The sequence below is a fragment of the Lepidothrix coronata genome, unplaced genomic scaffold, assembly GCF_001604755.1.
Source record: "Lepidothrix coronata isolate B3197 unplaced genomic scaffold, Lepidothrix_coronata-1.0 Scaffold83, whole genome shotgun sequence".
In the NCBI taxonomy this organism is placed as follows: Eukaryota; Metazoa; Chordata; class Aves; order Passeriformes; family Pipridae; genus Lepidothrix; species Lepidothrix coronata.
The window spans coordinates 1603157-1625510 of record NW_016690263.1 but is presented as its reverse complement, the minus strand read 5'-3'; the positions used below and the strand labels follow the sequence as shown (position 1 = coordinate 1625510).

The following is a 22354-nucleotide window of genomic DNA, read 5'->3' as shown; positions in this document are numbered from 1 at the left end:
GGAAAATTGTAATTGATCTCTTGGTGTAGGTGGCATAGTATTGCTGTGTGTTGTGATTTTAAGAAATCTGTTTTGTTGTGTGTTGACTTTTTGGAGCTGTATGGAAGGCCTCTGATAACAGAGAAAGCATACTCTCAAAGCAATGGGAATTTGAGATGTTACTGAGATCTCATTAAGCTAGATCTTCTTTACGTGTTATGTTTTAGAAGATCTTCACCAGTCCCAGGGCGAAGGAGAGGGATGGCCTGTTGCTTTTGATGAGACAGGGGTGATTACCAGAGCCCACTGAAGCACTTGCGATTTGAGATAGATAGATTTAACAACAGAGGCCCCTTTGGTTGCTCTGTAGATCAGTGTTTGTCTACTCACAGCAACTCTCCTGTTTTAGCCACCAAAGTGAAGGCAAGGGAGATCTCTGAACGTGTGTGAGATTAGGCTGTGTACGTAGTTTCTCTGCAGAAGAAATGGTCCATGCAGGTAGTGGATGTTGAGATGTTAGCCTCTTGATATTTGACTGATATAGTGCAGAGCAGTTGGATTGAACTGAGAAGTGGTTTAGTATTTTGATAAACTTTCCAGAATAAATGTATCTTTTCCATTCATCTTACTCTCCCGTTCCTGGTCCTCATGTGCTGAACATCAAAAATTGGCCTCTCTTTTTGTTTTCATTTGTTTTGCCTTAAAATTGTCCCTATTTCATGGTAAAAAATGGAGACTGTGAATCTGCCATGATATATACTCTTGCAGATACTTTTTTCCTCATACTTTTTTTAAAACCCTCTCAGATAAATACGTGGTCATTTCTGTCAATATTTCTAACTTGTGGCGATGTGTATGTTCTTTATAAGGACACCAAAGCAGTGCCTAGAGAGGGCTCTAGGCTGAAGTTCAGATGTAATCAACCTCTTCATAACAAAACTGTCCTACTGCAGGGGAAGAAGTAAGACTGTGGTTCCTAGAAATTTGGTTAGACAGCATAATGCCACCAAAAGAAACCCTGACAAAACACTGAAGAGCTGCACAAGTCAAGAAGAGCTCTATGCACCGGTACAGTGTATCAGTCCAAGCCAGTCTCTTTTCCAATAATAGTTCCATACTCATTTCTGAATGCAATAGTCATGCAAGTGGTTTGTTTAGCTTCCTATTTTGTTCTTTTTGATTTGTAAATCAAAACATCCAATTTATTTTCAACTGTATTTCTACAAAATTACATGTCTTGAATGCCCACTTACTTGATTGCTTGAAAGCTTTCATCTGTAGAGTTTAGCTGTTTAATTTGCGTGCTTTTGGTTGATTTTTTTTTTTTGAATTTTGAGTTCAGTTTTGAATGTACTGCATTACATTCACATTGTTTTTATTTTAGTCTATCTATTTTGCTTTGGATGCATAAAAGGTTTCTGTCAAAATAATATATTTTTTATTGCTTAAAGTATTCTTTCTGTTTTCTGCTGGTTCCTGTCTGTGCGTGCTCTTAAAAGACATCAGCTAGACCAAAGAAAATTCCTTTTGTTCTTTTGTATGTGTGCGCGTGCCATTTTGAGATAAGGTGTGGAATTAGGTGGCAGAGACTATAAAGAGGAGTTTTGGCTTTTGCAAGGTTTTGTTTTGAATGCTCTCTCCTTTTGTTAATTTCTGCTTACTTACCCCTTTACCAGCAGTATAATTACAGCATTTCCTCCCCTATTTTTTGTCCTTGACACCTGAGAGCATAGGAATATGAAGCATGACAAGGACATTACCTCTGCAATATTCAAATAAGCATCTTTTGTCCTACAGAAATTTTAGAAGTCTGCAGACTACTACCAGCCTGAAGAAATCCAGGACTTCTTTCCTTGAGCTGCTGACAATGTGTAATTTAGGGGTGTCTTTATTTAGTACCTCTACTCTGGGTTCCAAAGCAGCCTTAACAGAAGGAGATAAATTCCCAAAACTCTAGTGTGTTAATGGGAATGTTCTTCTGATTCATGAGATTGATGAATAACAGTTTAAAAAAAAAAATTAAAATCCCATCATGTTGTAGGACTTTGGTTTTGTTCTGATATAAATGACTCAGTTTAGTGAAGTATTGCAGAAGTAGAAGGCTGCTTAATAGGACATTTATGCTTCACAACATGGGGATTTCATGAAAATAGATCAAGTTGGGTTTGGCCGCACAAAGTGACATTATATTATGGGCAAATAAATTGTTATTTTGGCAAAAGATGAATGGTATCAGTAAAATGTAACAACCTAATTAAAAGTGAGGTCAAATTCTTGCATAGGTAAATGTATACTGAAGGGATGAGAGGGAAAAATAGACAACTGTTTAAGAAGAGAGGAAAAACTGCTCTTAAAAGATAAAAAAAAGCATAAGCGTATTTCTTTAAAAAAACCCCCAAAACCCACAAAACCAACTCCCCTTCAAAAAAAAACCAAACCCTTGTTTGCTTCTGTTTTAGAAAATCTAATGAGGCCCCTTAAGAACTATGGAATCGCATGGTGAGCATATGTTTTAATTTAAATCAAGCTTCTTTTCAGATGTACTTGATATTGTGCTGGAAAGCTTAAGTTTTTGCATTGTTGTTTCAGCATGTCTATGGGTTTCTTGATAGAAGAGACTGCCCCAGTTGTGTGGAGAGGGCTCATGGTAATGTCAGCTGTTGAAAAATTGTTGAGACAGGTAAGGATTTAGGTACATATTTATGTTTCAAACTAATCAGTTATTTTAAAATATATTTAACTGATACATGAGTGTCCATGACATTATTTCATATGTTAGTGGTGAGCATTTTCGTATCTTGGTCTTCATAAATTCTTAAGAATTTACTCTTAACTTCTGGTAACAGGGAAAGTTGATACTTTTGCATTTACCTATCTCCTTCAAATAGAGCTGTTGTTACATGCATTTGATGAGTGAATTGCCCCAATTTGCCTGCCTTCTCATTCCTTTTTATGTTTCTTTATGCATGAAAAAAAAAAGGCATTTTGAAGTTGCCTAAGGACTCGAATGTATAGGTATCTATGCATATCTACAGCTGTATTCCCTTATGTGCTTGTTAATTCACCAGCACTAAGAACTCCTAGATGGCATTTGACATGTGACAAGTACAGGAAAATGCAGATAGATTGTTAGTTAATAAGTTTCCTGGCATGTAGAAGCAGGGTGGCTTTTTTATTTTTTTGACAGATTTTTTTTTCTTTTATTGTGAATAGATCTGTGAAGTGCTAATGAGACAAACAGCTGAAAAAATGCGTTAAAGTTGTGCAGTAACTTTGAAGTGACCCAAATTGTCCACAGCTGACATCCATTTTAGAGATCTAATGTCCACAGCTTGGAGATCACAAGGTTTCTGTATGTCTTCTTTAAATGCCTCCAAATCTTATGTTCCTTTAACAACTGAAAAGAATATTTTTTCAGCCTTTTTCCATTTTTACAGAATTCTCCTCTAACATGGATTTTAGAATAGCGGCACTCATTGCTCTAGTCAGAAAAGCCAAAATTTTGGGAGGAACATCTTTGTCTAGAATTGACCTCTAAAAGTAAAGGGTATGATGGCAACAGCTGTGGAAGGCTGTTCTGACCTCTTTGTGTGTTGCATTGCCCTGGCCAGGCTCACAAAAGCAGAATGTAAAGCCTTGAAGGCAGAGCTAAAGTTAGCACCTGCTGTATTGGCGTGCTCCGCCCTGAGAGACTGAAGGCTGGCAGGCACTCCGGTACCCTTACTTCAGTCAGTGGGATCCCCAGCTGGGAAGCCTGTGCCATCATTCTTGTGGAGGGTGTGGACGATGCTGTGTAATGAGCTTGTTGCTCCCAAGCAACCAGTGATGCAGATACATGCTGTGTGACCGTGCTGTGGGAACGAGACAAGTCCATTTATGCTCAGGGCATCACTGATTTGCCTGAGAGTGGAACCTGAGTTCTGAAAGAAGAAGGCTTTACAGCTGAATTTCTTCCCACGTGCATTTTGCTTCTGCATGATGACCAGGATAGTCTTAAACTTGTGCTGGAAAAAGTTGTTTGAATCTACTCCTTCAAAGAAAGAAGCTTACAGATCAGATGGAAATGCAGAAGGTCTATCAGATGTACAGATAGTTTTTAGAAAAGAAATAATGCATTTTCCAGACTGAGACATGCTATTTTATTTCTAAAGCTGTACTCCCTTCTGACGTAGCTGTCAGTCTCAAGAAGAGGTTAACTGTAGGACCAATAGTTTTATAACCTTGGACACCTAACCAAGAGGGAACAACAGCGTGTGATGATGCTTTTAAAGATACTGTCATTCTACTTTATATTAGTAGTTTTGTGATTTGTTGGGGACTTTGAAAATTTTTCTTGTTTTCTCTTTATCTGTTCTGGTTGATCTTAGCTATTAACTTTTGTTTGACCGGATAAAGTTGCTTCTAAGATTAAAATACTTCGGCTTGTATTTAACTTTCTAAAACCATATTTTTAAGAAATAGCTGCTTTGTCTCATTAGCTGCATAGAAACCATTTAAATTAGCTCCCTAATCTAGATTTGTAGGATAATATATGTGTAAGGGGCCCCTGTGCATTCAGGCAAGCTGATAAAATATGAAGTTCTTAAAATAATTAATTCAGCCAGACAGAAAACACAGAGGTTCCCAGACTTCCGTGTTAGAATAATTCTTGGTATTTTATAATTGTTTTTTTTGTTAGGTGATGGAGAGGTTTTTTATTTGTTTTAAGACTATGTGTTCACTCTGTAAATAACTTTGGATGCTTGTTTGGTTTTTTCCATATGAACAAATCGGTTTTCCAGAGTTTATCATGCTTCAGATACTGCAATAAGGCATTTGAAGTTCTCAGCTTCCAAATTCATTTATGAGGACTTGTTGACTCATAATTGATCTGTGCCTGTAATGAGTATTTAAATGCTTTTCTTTTACTTGGAAGCTATTTAAATTTCTGGAATTCTTACTTTGGAAAATATATTTGTTGAATATATGTGTTATACTTTCTTATATACTTACTGCATGTAACCTCACTCTTTGTAATAGATGTATATCTGTCCCTCTTTGGTGCGTGAATGGCTTTTCAGCACAGTCTAGAGTCCAACCTCATTATTGTCTCTTGTTGCTTCTACTTTAAGTGATTAACCTTAGGCTAAGTACAGTAAAGACAATTTTTTTGAGAGTCACCTAAAGCCTGTACTTGAACAGTAATGTGTCTGAAAAGCTCTGTTGAAATAAGTATCAAGTAGACAGCTAAGAATCTTAGAAATATAAAGATTATTAAAGAAAAAAAAAGACAAGAAGGTAAGCAAAACTTGTTCTCTGATTTGAACTGTTTTTGTGACAAGGATTTCAAATAGTCATTACCAGTGTCCCATACAGTCTGTATGGTAAGTTTTCTAATACCATTCTCATTTTTTTTTGAGGGCATCTTGACAGGTCAGTGGCAAAGGAGCAATTGGAAGGGTGCAGGCATAATCCTGCTGTATGCCTTGCAGTATATTGTGGCAATTATTCTGCCAAAAGGTCGGGAGAGAGGAAGTGAGCAGACTGTGGGTTGTGAGATCTGGGATATTTCAAGAGCCTCTCTGAGAAAGCTGCCATAAGAGCAACAGTCGAGTGAATGGCACAGTAAAAATTTATGTGTAAAGATTTGGGATTAAATTAATTTGGAAACAGTAGTAGTATTTAATTTTGGAGAGCAAAGACTATGGAGGCTGTATTATTTTTAGTTTTTGATCAGTCTGAAGTGACTGATGTCTATGGAGGAAATTACAGATGTTCAATACTGGTTTTGTTTGACATATTAGTAAATTTTTATGTGCAGTTGCTACTGAGAAGTGTATGTGTAGTTACTGGCATTCTTCTTTCCACCATTTAAATTGGAAAGGTTGCATATGTGGATCTGGGGACAAATTTTCTTTAAATGTGGTTTATTTAACTATATGTTAATGCTGCACATGGGAAGATAAAAATGGATAAGGTATTGAGAGCAAGTGTATTTATACTCGGTAAAATAGCTACAATTGACTGTTTTACTGGGCGTGTTCTATGCAGCATAATGTTCTGTATATGGTGTCTGTACACATCAGTCTGATCTCGTTTGGCGTGTGTGTTCATAACACTGTGTTAAATCTTATAAATTTTTCATCCCGTAAATTTGCACAGTTTTGCACCATCTTACATGTCTGTGAATACATTTTTTACAAACAGAACAATGGAAAAACTAGGGGGAAAGCTTTCCAAATGAAGAGGAATAATGTGTATTTGATTTGGAAGAAATACACAAGAAGAACATTTTCAGTAAAGCGGTTAGATACTACACGCTGAGCCATTTGCCTGATTGATTAGTATGGTTTGCTAAGAGCTGTCCTTCAGCTTCTGTTTGTGTCCATGTACTGTCTTTTTTGTCTCACATTTTTGGGACATCATTCTGTGTATACAGTGTTCAGCACTGCAGTGAGTTATCACTTCTTGAGAGATGCACAGACATACAAAGACTTAGATTTACTTCCAAGACACAGATTTACTTCCAAGTAAATCTAAACATTTTCCTTTGATATTTTCTTATATTTATAAAATGAATTTATTATACCTTTTCTCTACTGAGCACGATAAATGTTGTGTTTCAGGTTCTCAAACTGTGTGTGTATGTGTGTGTGAGTGACATATATCTGTTAAAAATGCCTGAGATCAGTGTAAACTACCAGTGGCATTCACCACAGCTGATATTCATCAGAAATTAAAATCTCTTTTGCAGATACATAACAATTGCTTAACTTCTGATGGCACACGCTACCTTGCATATATATTCTCCAGCAAAGAGCCATCAAGGTGATAAGGGGGAGTGAAGCATGTAATGTGTAGAGAGACACTGAGAATTAGGGTTTTTTTGGGTTTGAGGCAGTTAAAGGGAGATACAAACTGCTGTCTTAAACTACCAAATGGATATGTACAGAGAAGGTGATGATAGATTCTTCCTGGACATGCACAGTAATAGCACAAGAGGTGATGAATGTAAGTTGCAATATGTAGTAAGAAATGTGGCAGTCTTGGAAGTACTAGGAGGTTCCAAGCAAATTAGATTGGATAGCATGTTGTTGCAGCTGGTGGGCGAGCCTACTAGGGGTGGGGCCCTGCTAAACATGCTGTTTACAAACAGATGTGTTGGTCCAAGGCTGTCCAGGGTACAGTGACAATGAAATGATAGTTTTCAATACTCAGTTGAACAGGAAGGGGCATCAACAAGTGTACCGACTTTCAGGGGGCAGACTTTGGCCTATTCAGTATCCAGTTGGCGGCCAGTCACTAGTGGTGTCCCGCAGGGATCAGTGTTGGCCCCAGTCTTGTTTAATACCTTCACTGATGATCTAGATGAGGGGATTGAGTCCACCATTAGCAAACTGGCAGATGACACCAGCGGGAGGAGTGTTGATCTGCTGGAGGGTGGGAGGGCTCTGCAGAGGAACTTGAACAGATTGGATAGATGGGCTGAATCCAACAGTATGAGGTTCAACAAGACCAAGGGCCTGCACTTTGGCCACAACAAGCCCATGGAGCACTACAGGTTGGGGACAGAGTGGCTGCAGAGCAGCCAGGAAGAAAGGGACCTGGGGATACTGATTGACAGCAGGCTGAACATGAGCCAGCAGTGTGCCCAGGTCGCCAAGAAGGTGTTTAAGAAAAGACTGGATGTGGCCCCTAGTGCCATAGTCTAGTTGACAGGGTGGTGTTAGGTTCTAGGATGGACTCGATGATCTCAGAGGTCTTTTCCAACCTAGCTGAGTTGATTCTAGTTGATTTTTCCTCAGTAGCATTTCTGGTCTCTTTAGACTGTAGAAGTGCTGATCAGATCTCTGTAGGCAGAGACAGAAAAGTCAAATAAGCCTTATCTCTTGAATAAGCATCCTTAGTATGAACTATGAAAAAAATAAATAATTTTTTGTTTTCCTATCATACCTCTTGTTTTTATGGATGTACCTTGATCTAGGAGAAGTTTAAAGCATGCAGTGATGTGCTCTCAGGCATCTTAGAATTGAGTAGTGATACCATAAAGAAGGTTTTGCTGGAGCCTTCTGGCAATTTTTTTTGCATTGGCTTTAGTACTTTACTGCCTAGGATACAGACCGTTGTGAAACTCAGTTTTAAGACATCTGTCTGTCCTCTGTAGTGCATGGAGAATGATACGTTGATTTTTTTTAATTTCTTTTTTTTTTTAAATCTTGCTATCAGTGTCAGCCCTGCATAATTTACAGTCTGAACTGGACTAAGAAAAATTCGAAGATAACAGAAAAAAGCACCTTAAAGTAACAAGCTACATGTGTAGAATAATTTTGATAACCAATTTTTAAGAAGAAAGGCAAGCAGGAATGATTTCAGGAGCGGACTCCGGAGACATGAATTTGAAAGCTAGCATGTTTTTAAGTGTTTGCTAAACAGGAGTACTGGTGGTATTTACTTATGTGGAAAATTTCAAAATATGGACTACAGGAGAGACCTAATGCCATTCTTTTATTCTTTTCCACTAATAAAGGAGTCTGTTTATTCTTTCTAGCTGCGGTAGATTAGATGCAGAAGGGGACATCGGTATTGCTGCACTGAATATTGCAGTGCCTAAGAGGCAGGTGCCCTGCCTTGCAGGAATGGAAAGTTAAACCAAAGCCTAGGCTGGAGCTACTACATACCTGGAGTGCTGGGAATACATCACTTGTCATTTCCAGTGGTACTATCTGAGGGATTATTTTTCTCTCCTGGATTGACCTTCATACTCTTTGACAGTGTCTTAAAATAATAGGTGCAAGCCTTGGATTTTAAGGATAGCAAAAACTTTTTATCCTTCAGATCCATTCTTGAGCTAATTGGCAGAAAGTTCCAATTGTACTGTGTTTTGTCACTTACATGGTAAATGCCAAAGATGAAAGCATTATAAGTGTGGGCAAAAACCTGTGTCTCAGTAGTATAAAATGAGTGAGACTGTATTAGTGGATGAGAGGGAGTAGCAAAATGGGATTTAGCTGAGAATGGCACGTATTGAGTCAGGAGGAAGACAACAGTAACAAGTTGATGGCTCTGATTTTTTGTACCTATATTTTAAATGAATTGAAAGGATGCCCAGAATAGTAATAGTGAATCAATGCTGCAAATTATTCTTATTGTAAATGTAAAGAGCAAGGGAAGAAAGCACACCACAGTGAAGCCAGATGATTATTTTTTTTTTAGTATGGATTTTAGCACTTTTTGGTTTAGGAAGGGTGCTCTATCAAGACATTAACATTGAAGGCATTTAACTTGCCAAATTAATTATGGTACTAAATTCTCAAGACAGGAAAGTAGTGAGATGCTGCAGTGGGAAATTGTAGCAAAGGAGATCAGAAACATGAATAACTCTTAGTATTTGCTTTTCAAACTTTTGTAATCTTTTAATCTTTTAGTGCACATTTAAAAGTCTGTGGACACTCCATTTGTGTATCCACAGAGTATATGTACCACAAGCGTATATACTTAATGCAGATTAATATTGTTCTCCTTTTTCTATATTTTGTGTTTTGGCAACATGTTCCATCTTAGGATATTTACTAATTTCAAAATTGACATGTGTTTCACAATATTCATGTATTTACCCAATCTGCAAGTAATTGAGGCAGATAGTCAGTAGCAGGTTATTTACAGTTTGCATTTCATTGAGCTAAACAAAGCTGTGCTTATATTATAAACTACAAAACTGTGTTTATATTTGCAGTGCATAATTCTGAAATACAGTAATCTCACCAGGTGTCACACAGTGAAAAATTTGCCAGCGTTTCAGCAATTACAGAAATATTTCTTCTGTTTATTTCATCTGTTATGAGTTGCCTTAGCCTGAGAGGGACATAGAGCTTGTTAGTTCAGGCTAAAGTCTGCCACCTTACAGTTAGGGGAAAAAAAAAAGAAAAAGCTGAGACATCGCTGTTCTTCAGAACAGTAAGAGCAGTTGCATCTTAGGGAGTTGGAATGCTTTTCCATTTTTATTTTTGTGATCCAAAGTACAAGAATGAAAAGATCAGACGTTTCATCCCTACACCTAAGTATTAAGTATTTGTTCTGTTTAGAAAGATCAAGATGTGCTATCGGAGATATTTTGAAAAGAGGAAAAACACTGAACTTTCAATGCTAAAATTGCACTTTAATATGTCACTAAGATTGCATCTACTGCTGGCAGAGGGTAAACAATAACTCTGAATACTTGTGAGATTTTTTTTTCTGAGGTTTTTAATAAGCTTTCATTTAAAACAAGGAAGGTCAGTTTTCATCCCTTGTTTTATTGGTGAAATTAAGGAAACTGTTTCAAGAGCAAGATAAGCAGAGGACCTACTCATACCTTATAAAAGAATGTTTTAAAAATTCTTATACTCGTTTTTTGTTATATTTATTTTGCTAAGACTGAAGGACAAATAATTAGTTTCTTCTCCTTCAGAACTCGCTGAAATCAATGGAAATCTTGACACTAATTTCTACACCATGCTTCAACTGCGATGTTGGTGTTTAGAAAAGCCTGTTACAGGAATTTGTATAATCATCACTAATTTGCTCAAATGCTAATAATCACCTGGAAAGGTCCTGTCTGTCCAGAGAGAGCTGCCTTAACCAGTCACAATCACTATGTACGTGTTTAAAGGATATGATTGTACTTTCTGGAGATAAGAAACTAAACATTGATGCAGAGATGTACTGCAGCCAGATGTGGGAGATGATAGGAAGCTCCTTCTTTCCATCCCTCTGCCCTCCAGTTAGAGTACTCCTATTGTCACCCTTTGGCTTGAGTGTTCCTGTATGTTTTGAGGTGGCTGTGACTGAACCGATATGGGCCTGATTCTTTTTGTTTCCAGCTGAAGCTACAGAACCTGTTCTCTTGTCTTTCTTCCCTTAATGAAGCAGGATCTGTACAGATCCCTGTTGCTTTACTGGCTTGCGTTAGCAGCTGCTACGAAAAGGGATTATAGTCTCTGAAAGGAATTGACAATCATAGAAAGAAGTGTTAGGAAAACCAGAAAAATACAAACCCATTACCCAACATGTTACTGCTGTACTGGAAGCGTTTGCAGTAAATGTATTTTAACTGTCTTTGAGGATTAAAAAAAAGGCAAAAAAAAAAAAAAGCCTAAGAACATAGTGAGAATGTATTTACAGCAAACATTTCTTGGACTGGTTCCTCAGCTGTCATGACTATGACTGTGCAGTTACTGCTGCTGTGGGAACAGGCTGCGAGAGTGTTTTCTTTACTCTGCTTCCTGTCTCATCTCTCAAACAGATTACACAGGTATGCATGTGTATGCCCTCCTTTGCATAAAAGAAAAATACAAAACATGCAGCTGTTTTGCTGGGTTCATTGACTAGACAGGAAGAAATGGCAGAGAGCTCGTGGTGTCTCAAAATGTACTCAGGCTAGATTTTTTTTTCTTTTTATTCTTTTCTCTTGTTTCTTTTCTTTTTTCCCCTTGAGGTTTTAAAGGAAACAGTTTTGAGGTTTAAGAATTTTTTGCAACAAAGACTTGAATTTTGTGCCTAAATGGCATCCAGCTTCATTCTTAGAAAGAGGTAGTGGTTTAAGCATGATCTGAAGTGTTTACTAAACAGGAATACTGGTGGTAGAGGAACTAGGAAAAGAGCAGGCACTGCTTGTTTTCTTTTCTAAATGAAACTTCCATTATTTACGTGAACTTTTTCAAAAAATAGAAGACACCTAATGCCACTCTTACTTTCTCTGTTCTTCTCCAATAATAAGGGTGTTGTAGGTTAGATGCAAAAAGGGATGTGAGCATTGCTCTGCTGTGCCTAAGAGGTAGGTGCCCTGCCTGCAGGAATGAAAAGTTGAACCAAAGCCTAGCCTGGAGCCACTACATACCTTGTGTGGTAAGAATACATCATTTATCATTCCCAGTGGTACTGGGGGGTTACTTTGCTCTCCTGGAGGTACCTTCAGGCTCTTTGGCAGTGCCTTAGCGGATAGGTGCTGTATCTTGGAATGCTAAAGTTTAGAGCTTGAGGTGGAATAAGTGGATATTAGTGGTGTAAGTCAGTGGTGGTTCACTAACTAGAAGTAAACAGTACTGAAGATGTAGGAGAGCTATTAGGAAAATCCTATGGGCTGTGTCTCACTTTTTCTCTGTCCTGAATCTCAGCACCTAAATGTGACATTGGACAGCTGTGTGGAGTGGAGATTAAAGCTGAAATTGAGCATCTTCCGTTAGTTTCTTTCTTTCAGTTGAACTTCACAGGCTTTTTCTCTGTTCACAGTAGCAGTCTTGGAAGCCTGGACATGGGGGGTGAAAGTTCGGTACTTTCTCAGTTTGGCATTTAAGGCTGTATTACCTGCTGCCCAGGAGAGTGCCCTGAAATCACATCCAGCAGTCAGAACCTGAACCAGAACTACAGCTGGTGATACAAGATTCTTGGGGCCAGAACTAGACACGTGAAGGGGGGACTTGATCAGATCTGTGAGGAAATTCAGTTAATCTGAAGTTTTAGCTTTCCAGGTGATCACCTGACCTACAGGCCTTATGTAGGGTCATGATTGCTTCTGTGCCTTTTGCATTCTTGCTTACGTGGTTGCCACTTGCTTGGGAAATTAAAACTCACATCTTGCTATTCATAGATAGGTTCTCTCGTATGTCTAATTATGATATTAAATAGCAGCAATTATAACAACAGAACCACAGGCTTTGTGATTTTGTTTTTGGTTTAAGTCTTTTGGTTTTTTGATGGCCACAAGTGCTAACCTTTGTGCTGAATTTAGTGTTACCAGTGGCAGGTGCATTTAGAGCATGCCTGCTAAATTGGGCTTATACGACTTGCTCTTTTCTTGGAAATGTGTGTGGATCCCAAATGGGTTGAAATTTTCTGCTCAATGGAGATTGAGCAGAAAGGATTGCTTCTGAGTGTGCAGATGGAGCTCACCAAAGCTGCTTTTTGGGCATGTTTTTTTTCCCATTTTTCAGCCTTTCTTTTTCATCTTTTTGATCAAAACAAAAGTGGAACCTCTCCATCCCTGAACATTGATTGAACATTGATATATTGTTTACCATTGCACACTAATTTTGCATAGTGTATAACAATCAATATAATTCTATAAACAGCTTTTAAAGTTAATATTGAATTTATATATAAAACTGATTGCACAGAGTTGTTTTTTTTTCTTTTTAATAATCCAGCTTGCATTCTGACTGCTGGAAGCTGACAGATTGATCCTTCACTGAAACTATCCTCCCATGTCTCTTTGGCTCCTAGAAAATAACTGCAGATATCCAAGAATAGCAGCAGGGTTTGTACCAGTATTCTTTGTAGAAAGTGATTATTTCTCACATCCCAAGTGATTGACACAAATGTAAAGTAATTGTGCTTAAGGTACCAGAGATTGGTGTCGTGGGTTTTTACCCCCCCTCCCCCTCTCTAACAAAGGAAAAACCTTCCTTTTTTGTACTACTTATGAAGCTGCAGAAGATGTTTCTCTCTTAGTGTGTTTTGCTCCATCAGTAGTATCTTTTAAAAGAAGGATTATGTTCTAGCAGAATGCTGTTGTTGGAATACAGTTCTTACTATGCAGCTAAAGTGGATACCCATTTAAAGTACTTTTCTGCTAGATGTAAACAGCTTATTCTGTAGAAATTAAATAAGAACTGGAGGTAAATAAAAACCCTAGGAAGTGAATGAAATTATGAAGACTGTCCCTTGCTTGGTAGTAATCACTGTATGTCCCTGAAACTCATGGTATCAGCACATTCAGCAAATTATTTTAATTGGGTTTAGAATACAAGTAACACTTCATTGTTGCAGATTTGTAACTGAGGACACTGGTGAATGCAAAAGCATGATTCTGTAGGCACAGCCAGTATTTTGGCAATCTATATGTGATGCTTTCACAGATTATCTGTTGTCTAATTTGTAGTAAGTGCTGTTAATACTCTAGGAATAAGACATTCAGTACATCTTTAAATTGTGGCTGTTATGTGTGTGACTGCAAAACGTGTACAATTTTAAAATGTATTTATTTTCATTTTGACATCGGTGTCTTTAATGCACATTGTGTTCCACTCTTTGTAAGGACAATGTATATGCAATTTTTCTTGCTCCTTTCTGACCTAAAGTCAATTTTTTTAAAAGATAACATATACCAACTTCACAATCAGAGTTCCATGGTCATGAGTCTGCTCTACTGGCTCTCACACATGTTCCTGTTTACATTCTTTTTTCACACTGTCATCCTCTCGAATCTTCCTGTGTAGATAAAAGGTTCTATATTTTGTGCAGTATTATTGTTAGTCCTTGTTGAAATAATTGATTGTTGTGCTCTGAGATAATTCAAACATGCTCTCCAATGCTGGTTTCATTTTCAGGGGAGAGACTGTTTTGAATGCCATGACTGAGGAGGATATGCTTGTGAATTTAAGTACAGAAATTTTGGAGGATGAATCCTTATCCATATTTGTGAAAAACAAGTTATTTAAAAAAAGGAAAACCAACATTTTATTATTGAAAATTAATGTTTCCCCGTAAGGCTACTACTTATTTTGAGATCTGATAAGATCTTACCAGGCAGAAGACCAGTCTCCTATATATCAGTTCAGTCGTCTACATCTAATTGATTCTATTTCAGTTTTTCTTGCACTATTTATGGTAATATTGGAGGGTTTCCTTCAGCAGCATTTTAAGTGACTTGAATAACATCTATCATGTTATTTTCTTGGGTAGTCCTTTTTCAGAAGGCCTTGGACTGGCCTCTGTGGAAGGTCTGTTTTCTGTACAAAAAGGTGTTACACATTGTGTTTGAGAAACAAGAGTTTTCTGAACTTTTAATCTAATGATTTTTAGTTTAAGCTCTGATGTAAAGTCAGTGTCTCAATGGTGGGCATGAAATGGTACCCATAATAGCCTGTTGGTACCCCAATAAGGAATTGATAATTTCTTTTAATTGTACCAGAATATGAACTAAAGCTTAAGGAAGTTAAATAACTTGTGAAGAAATTTAGGAACATTGCTTTCCATTGCATAACTTAAGCATTCAGTCTTAAATTATATATCAGCTTTTGACATCATTATAGAAACATAGGCTGAAATACATAGAGGGAGTGGACTTAATAAGCTTCTCCCTTTTGGTATTTGTTGCCAACACTTGTAATATTTCCTTCTGTTGTTGTTGTAGGGAAAATCTGAATCAGACAGCTTATATAAATTTTATAAGCTTAAATTGAGTCCTGATAATACTGCCTGAAAAATGTGTTGTTGGCTTGGGGTTTGATAGCTAAACAATGATTTTGCCTTTGGGTATTAGTAAGGAGAACTCAAAGAGAATTTGTAATTTAGTTGACGTGTAACATCGCTGTATCTACCTGGTGACTGGTTTAATTAGATGATGGGATGCTAGCCCACTTCTGATTTGGTTACTGTTATATTACTTTTGTACTTAATTTTATTGCAAGAAGATGTAGGAATAGACACTTACCTCATTCCATATTTATTTTCCCAATGTCATATGAGAGTAGCTGAACTACAGACAGTTCTGTGTTGTAGAACCTGAAAAAAAAGAGAAAGGTGTATTTCTGAAGAAAAGTTTCTGCAAATTACGTAGTGCAAACTGTGGGTCAAGGGTGGAGAGAACAGTGGACCAATGATCAGTCTCAAGACTGAATGCATAATAGAAGTTTGTCTCTCAAACTGTCATCTTTTAGGGAATAAACCCTGGGAAATGAGTCACATCTCATGAAAACTCTTTGTAGTTACGACTTGAACCGTTGACACGATGTTGACTGGGCTTTCTGAAGAAGCTTGGTGTTGAGTGCCTTCTCTCCATCTCCTGGAACACCGTGCAGAGAATAATCTCTTATTGTGGTCGTCTTTGTTGTGGCCTTCTGGCAGTTTTTTAGTTTCGTAGGTTATACAAATGGAGGTGACAGAAACTTCAGGTTACTGCATTTCCCTTCAGTTCTTAACATTATTAAAAACCATCAGGGAGGAAGAGGAGAAGGCCAGTTTCTGTTTTAGTTGTTGAATTAAACAGAACCTTGGTGTTCTTCCGAGGTGCTTATTTCTAAAAGTTACTCTTAGTCTATATTGAGAATGAATAGGAGAATTTCCTTCTCATTATGGAGATCTTTGTAGCAAACTGTTCTTATATTTCACCTCAATTTCTCTCTGAACTTGGCAGAACAGACTGCTCAGAAATACCTTAGAGGGAATTTGAACTGTTGCAGTGCATCTGTTTTTCATGGTGTTAGATTGCAAGGCTTTGAGATCAGTTAAGCACCAGAGGACAAGTCAAAGGCGCAGTTGTCTTTGTTCAGAAAGTGTCGAGTTGTGTTAAGCACTGTAGCATATCCTGTTATGATACTGCCAGAGAGAAAGTTTCCACAGGGGCTAAAAATCTTCTGGTTTGTGTCTGGGGAATGTCTTCTTTCTTTGTCAAATACTTTTGAAAATAAATTAAAAAAGTGTGATTAAAATGCCATGTGTCATTATTAATATGGCCAGTCTTCGCGAGCGAAGATTTGGGAAAGGTCATTAACCCTTCGAGCCTGCGCAGTGGATTTTTTAGGTGAGACCCAGTGTGCGCTGAACTGAGCCCACCCTTTAATCCTGAGGTTCATCTACCGGGGCCGAGCAAGCTTGGACAGTGGCAGTGAGGGTCTCAGGACGTAGGTTTGTTTAGAGTGACCTTCTCTTAGATGGATTGCCTTACAAGGCTAACGAGCTCCATCTGCCCGGGGGGCTGGGAATCGAACCCGGGTCGCAGCAGTGAGAGTGCAGCACCCTAACCACTAGACCACCAGGGGCCCCCGTCATTATTATTATTATTATTATGTCATTATACTATTCCTAAATTATCTGTTTTCTTACCTTGTGAAGCTAGTTAATTGTTCCCAATGTCCATGTATGTTTAAGCAGAATCTTTTAGTAATTTTTCAAGGAAATATTTTCAAATACACGTTTGGGGTTTTTTTTTAAAATATGTGCTTTTTATTTTAAAGAAATGCTTTATCTTAACACAGAAATACATGTGAACAGTTATATAAATCTTCATTTAAGAGTGTAATTTCTTTAATTCGTTCAGCTGTTTGGCACTATTAAATCATTTATATGCACATGAAGCAGTTAGGAGGACAGATCTGGCAGGAATAGACCTTAAGCTGCCTGCAGTGTAGCTTTTGATGCTTTTCTGATACCCATGTTCAGAGTTTGGCTGGCTGCTGCCAAGTTTGCCACCTGCATAATGCTTAATTGAAACTCTGCATGTATTCCTCTTAATAAGAACAAGTAAATAATGTTTTCTGTTATTTACCAAACAACAAAACAACAGTATTATTTCAAAGTCACAAGTAGCAATTCATCTTCTTTGCTAGTATTCTATCATTTCTGCCTCATGCACAGAGGATACTCAGGCTTCATTTCTCAGTAGAAATATCATCTATATCTCTATGCTTTACCTTGGGTTTAAATACATATCTGGTGTTTTGATTATGGATTGTCACATAAACAGAATGATTGATTAAAGTAATTTACATAGAAGAATTCGTGGTGTTTCTGAGCAAGGGAAAATACACAGAAGCACATGGCACTTAATTACATTGCTTAACAATAAATGTCAAGTTAAACCTTTTTTAAAAAAGATGAATGCTATACTTAAGGAAAACACAATTTCATTTCTATGGGTTGAAATGTTTTACATACTGTATACATTAGAGGGACAACGATATTAACAGTTCGGTACATACAAAGGTGCTGACAGATTTCAGATGCTACAAGGCAGGGTTTTGTAGCTGCTGTCCACCTATTTCTTGCAAAGGGAACTCGTTTACTGTAATATGCTGTTAGTCTGAGCTCATTTACCACATTTGCATACAGACACACTTCTTGGAACTGATTGAGAACATGAGGACTAGTGGTTCTGATTTAGTAAATTTGTTGTATATAAACAGGATTTGCATTCAAATTAATGTTTTATATCACAGCCTGATTATACTTTCCATTTTAATGATGTTGAATAAATGGCTATAGTAGATTTCAAAAAGCCACTCCTCTGGTTTTATGTTCCAATTGTAAATTTAATTAAAAATGTCTTTCCCCTGTTTTTTTCTCCTATGCTGAAATTTAGTAACAGACCTGGAATTTCTTCTCCTATTATTAAATGAAATGCTTTGCTGAGGCTGCTGAGCTTTTTGGGCTGGAAGTCAGCTTAAAGAAGACAGAAGTTCTCTATCAACCTGCACCTCAGGAAGTCTTCCATCATCCCCATATCACCATTGGCCAATCAGAGTTCAAATCAGTCCAGCAGTTTAATTACCTAGGTAGTCTCATCTTCTTGGATGGTAAGATTGACGGGGAGATAGACAACAGGTTGGCAAAGGCATATAGTGCTTTTGTAAAACTCCATAAAAGAGTTTGGCGAAATAAACACCTGAAGAAAAGTACCAAGATCAGTGTTTACAGAGCCATTGTGTTGTCTACTCTTTTATACGGATCTGAATCATGGGTCATCTACTGCCACCACCTGCGTCTCCTAGACTGTTTCCATCAACGCTGTCTCCATACAATCCTAAACATCCGCTGGTCAGATTTTGTGACCAATCCATCTGTTCTAGAGCAAGCAGCAGTCACAAGTATTGGGGCCATGTTACTAAGAATGCAGCTGTGATGGGCAGGGCACGTCTCAAGGATGAAGGACCACCACCTCCCTAAGATCTTGCTCTATGGTGAACTTGCCGCTGGCTGCCGCATGAGAGGAGCCCCGAAGAGGAGATACAAGGACTCCCTGAAACAACATCTCAGCCTTGGCCATATTGATCAACATAACTGGTCTACTCTGGCCTCCAGTCGGGAGGCCTGGAGACACACCATCTATAACGCTGCTGATGCTTTTGAGAAAGCACGCAGGATCACTCTTGAGGAGAAAAGACAATGCAGAAAGAATCGTGTCCTACAGAATATACCACCTAAGGAGTCTTTCTGCTGTGCCTTCTGCAACCGGACATGCCTGTCTCGTATTGGCCTATTTAGCCACCAACGCGCTTGCAACAAGCGTGGGTAGAGCCTTTCCCAAATCTTCGTTTGCGAAGCCCAGCCATGAAATGAAATGTACACTTCTATAACAAATTATCCAAATTACGTTAAATAATTTGTTTAATAGAAGATTTTCATACTGCTGTACTTCTATGGGAGGGTAACGGAGAAGCAACTGAACTCCACAGTGTTCATCATCTACTCCTTGCAGAATAAAAGCAAATGAAGAGAAAATCCACAGAGAGAAACGGGGTGATGTGCAGAGTTCCCAACCTAAGTCTGAGCAAATCCATATGTCCAGAGGATACCACTCAGTAGTGGGCAAAAACACTAGCTCAGTTTTTTCCAGAAATTATGGCTATATTGTTGTGGTGCAGCTCTCCCTTCTTGCCCTGAATTACAAATGAAAAAGAAGAAAATGAAATTGCGAATTAACTACATCCAAAATAAAAAGCAACATTAGTTTTAATGAGGAGTGGTTTTCCAATCTAGTGTGCTATCTGACTTTGACCAGTTCAGCTCCACAGCAGTGGCATGACTCAGAGAGATTTGTAGAGGGTAGTTCTCTCATGTGCTCAATACTTGCGCACCTTGTCGTCTTTACTGGGGCCTTTTCTGAACTTGTATGATGAAAGCCTGTAGTCTTCTTACTCTGCACAGTGGCAAGACATCCTCTCCACTGCTGCTGGGATGGTGGTGTAGCTTCTCCATTTTTCTGTGTTCAAATTTATAAGTATTACAATGTCTGTCATTTGATAGCTCATTTCTTTTTTTTCAATCCATGAATTTAAAGAAAATATGTGAATTAAGATGTTTCCAGTGCCATAAATTAAATAAAGCATTATAATTTAATTGCACTATGTGTTAGCAGAGTATTTTTCCTGTTGCCTAGCAATGAGATTTGCCATGAGATTCACCATGTGCTTAAGATTCCATTACTAACATCTGTTTCCAAAGGTTGTAACTTTATTAAAAATCATTACTCATAGGACAATCCAGAAAGTGCATGTTGGATGTTATGGGGTCACTTATTAAGGAAGCTTGAGGCAGGAAGCTCTGGGGCCCTCTTATTTCTTTACCCTTTCTCCCATTTTACTGTATGTGGTAAACTCTGGAAGTCACTTTTTGAGCAGCAATTTGTGTTTCCCCACGAAACAGAAGGCCTAGGAAAGGTTTTGAGCGCTGGTGTTTGAGGTCATCTGCATTAACGTTGCACAAAGTAATGGAGTAGGTCTAGATATTTTCTTTGGGGAACCGTAGTGCTTGGTATGTTGGAGGATCACACGGAACCTGATGAGAAGACTAATGCTTGAAGAGATTGGAGGAGCAAAACCTCTGGTAAGAGTGAAAAGAAAAGCTGTAGGCCAAGCCCAGAAAGTTACTTTGTTTACAAGAGGAGCTAGCTTAAAGTTAGGGCCAGCAAGTGTATGCAAAACCAGACAGCTTTTAACTTGGGGGAAAAACCCAGTGTATTTATTTTTTGTTCCAGTTACCTTTGATAAAGGATGGGGTTTGGATTGTCTTTACTACTCCATGAGGCAGTGCTGTACTTAAAAGGACTTGAATTTGAGCTCATGGAGAAAAGGGCTTAAAAATACTCAACATCCAAGGTTTTTTTCTGAGAATATATCTGAGAAGCAAGTGTTTTTGGCATACAAAGTTATTAGAAACTGTCAGAATAATAGCAGTGCTCTGCTGCTCGTAGTTGTGTTTCCAGATTGCATCTTGCTGCAAGGCAGAAAGCAAAAATCCAGTTTGTTCACTGTATTCTATAGAAGCATTTAAGGAAGGAGTATATGATTACTGGACTTGTAAATTTGGACTTAACAAAAGGTGCCAGGACCAGCCTTCATGAGGACATGGGGGAGGAAGGTATTCTGAATTAATCCTTTTTAAAAGCTAAAACTGTCTGTAACTACCTAGTGTTTCGAAATGGTTGTGATTATTACAAAAGATCTGGGTTTGCATATTGAGATTTATAAAGTTTACTTATAGAAGATAAGTATAAAAGAAGATAAAAACATTCACATGTTTTTAGTGTGAATCTTCAGGGAACGTGGATTTACTCATGTTGTAAATACTACTTTTTAACATCTATATAATTTCAATTTGTCACCTTTATAATGGTTTATCTTTAATTAAGAAACATAGAAATTTGAAGTTCATGCCTTCAGGTGAGCAAAGTAATTTTTACTGGAAAAGGAGGCATTCATAAATACTGGCATTTATCTGGCATTATAAGCATGCAAGATTAGTTAAGAAAACCAAAATAAAAGACAGACTTTTATTTAGATGAACTGGCTTCTCTACCCCATGATTGTTTCAGTATGTATATTTTTGCACATATATGTAATCTTTCTTTAGGGTTATCTAGTCTCAAAATAATTATTAATATATAATTACGAATGCTAATTGCTTTTAGAAATCTGTTAGGCATATGTCATTTTTGTTGACAAAATATAGATCATATAGATGATCTAGATCAATATTAAATGTGAAAAAGTAAAGTGCAGTATTTGCCATGCTTGACATAAATGGCATTTCCTGTTTAGCGTGACTGTCTTAGGCACCATTTAGTATTCCTGAAGCCTTTGTATAGAAAATGAGGAAAAGGAGGTGTGCCTGAGAGTCCCTAATTTAGACATTTAAAGTTCGAATTTGCAACTAATCTTCCTCATCCCTCTTTTCTTATAAGTGCTCTGAAATCTTCCATCTTCATCAGTCTGCCTTGAAAAACTGCATTTCTCACTGGAGTGCACATTGCGTTAGTGATCTGGATTTCACATCGCATGTGCTTCCCTAGAAGATCATCAACCATACAAGAACTGAATGAAAATGAATGTGTTGCCCTGACAGGGTACCGTGATAATAACTAGGGCACTGGCAAAATGTTGATTGTTTTTTTGCTGTTAAAATGACACTTGAGGGAACGTGTAAAATACAGTGCTCTAGTTTGGCATATTCCTGTATTAAAGCAGCTCGTACGGTTGTATCTTATATATGTTGTTTGAGTCAGAAACATACCATATAATTGCATTATGTCTGTGTAGAGGGGAAAAGGAGGGGGAGATGTTTGTGCGTCTTTATTTTTAATCTGGTTTTGATTTCTAAAGCTTCTGTAATGCAGAGATGAAAGACCTTATACATTACTGCTGGCTAGTAAGATAGTACTGGTATTAACCTGCACCACGTCAGAATTGATTTGAGGATCTCCCAAAGCTTAGTTAGACTGTTGGGAAATGTTTAGGCAAAGTATAGCTAGACTTTACGTTATATAGAGTAGGCCTAGGACCATTTCTGTTCTTATGAAAGAACATTTATCACAGTACACCATGCTCTAGAAAGAGTTATTTAGCTCTCCTGGAAACCTGTCCTA

At 37.8% G+C, this 22354-nt stretch overlaps 1 protein-coding gene across 2 annotated transcripts in view; it reads left to right on the top strand.

Moving 5' to 3' along the window:
- Nucleotides 1-22354, top strand: part of NUBPL (nucleotide binding protein like) — an 84734-nt gene that overhangs the window by 27875 nt on the left and 34505 nt on the right. For both annotated transcript variants that reach the window (XM_017820478.1, XM_017820476.1), the window contains exons 3-4: nt 2439-2478; nt 2569-2659. In XM_017820478.1, the coding sequence (XP_017675967.1) occupies nt 2439-2478; nt 2569-2659 (131 nt within the window). The remainder of the gene's footprint in view (nt 1-2438; nt 2479-2568; nt 2660-22354) is intronic.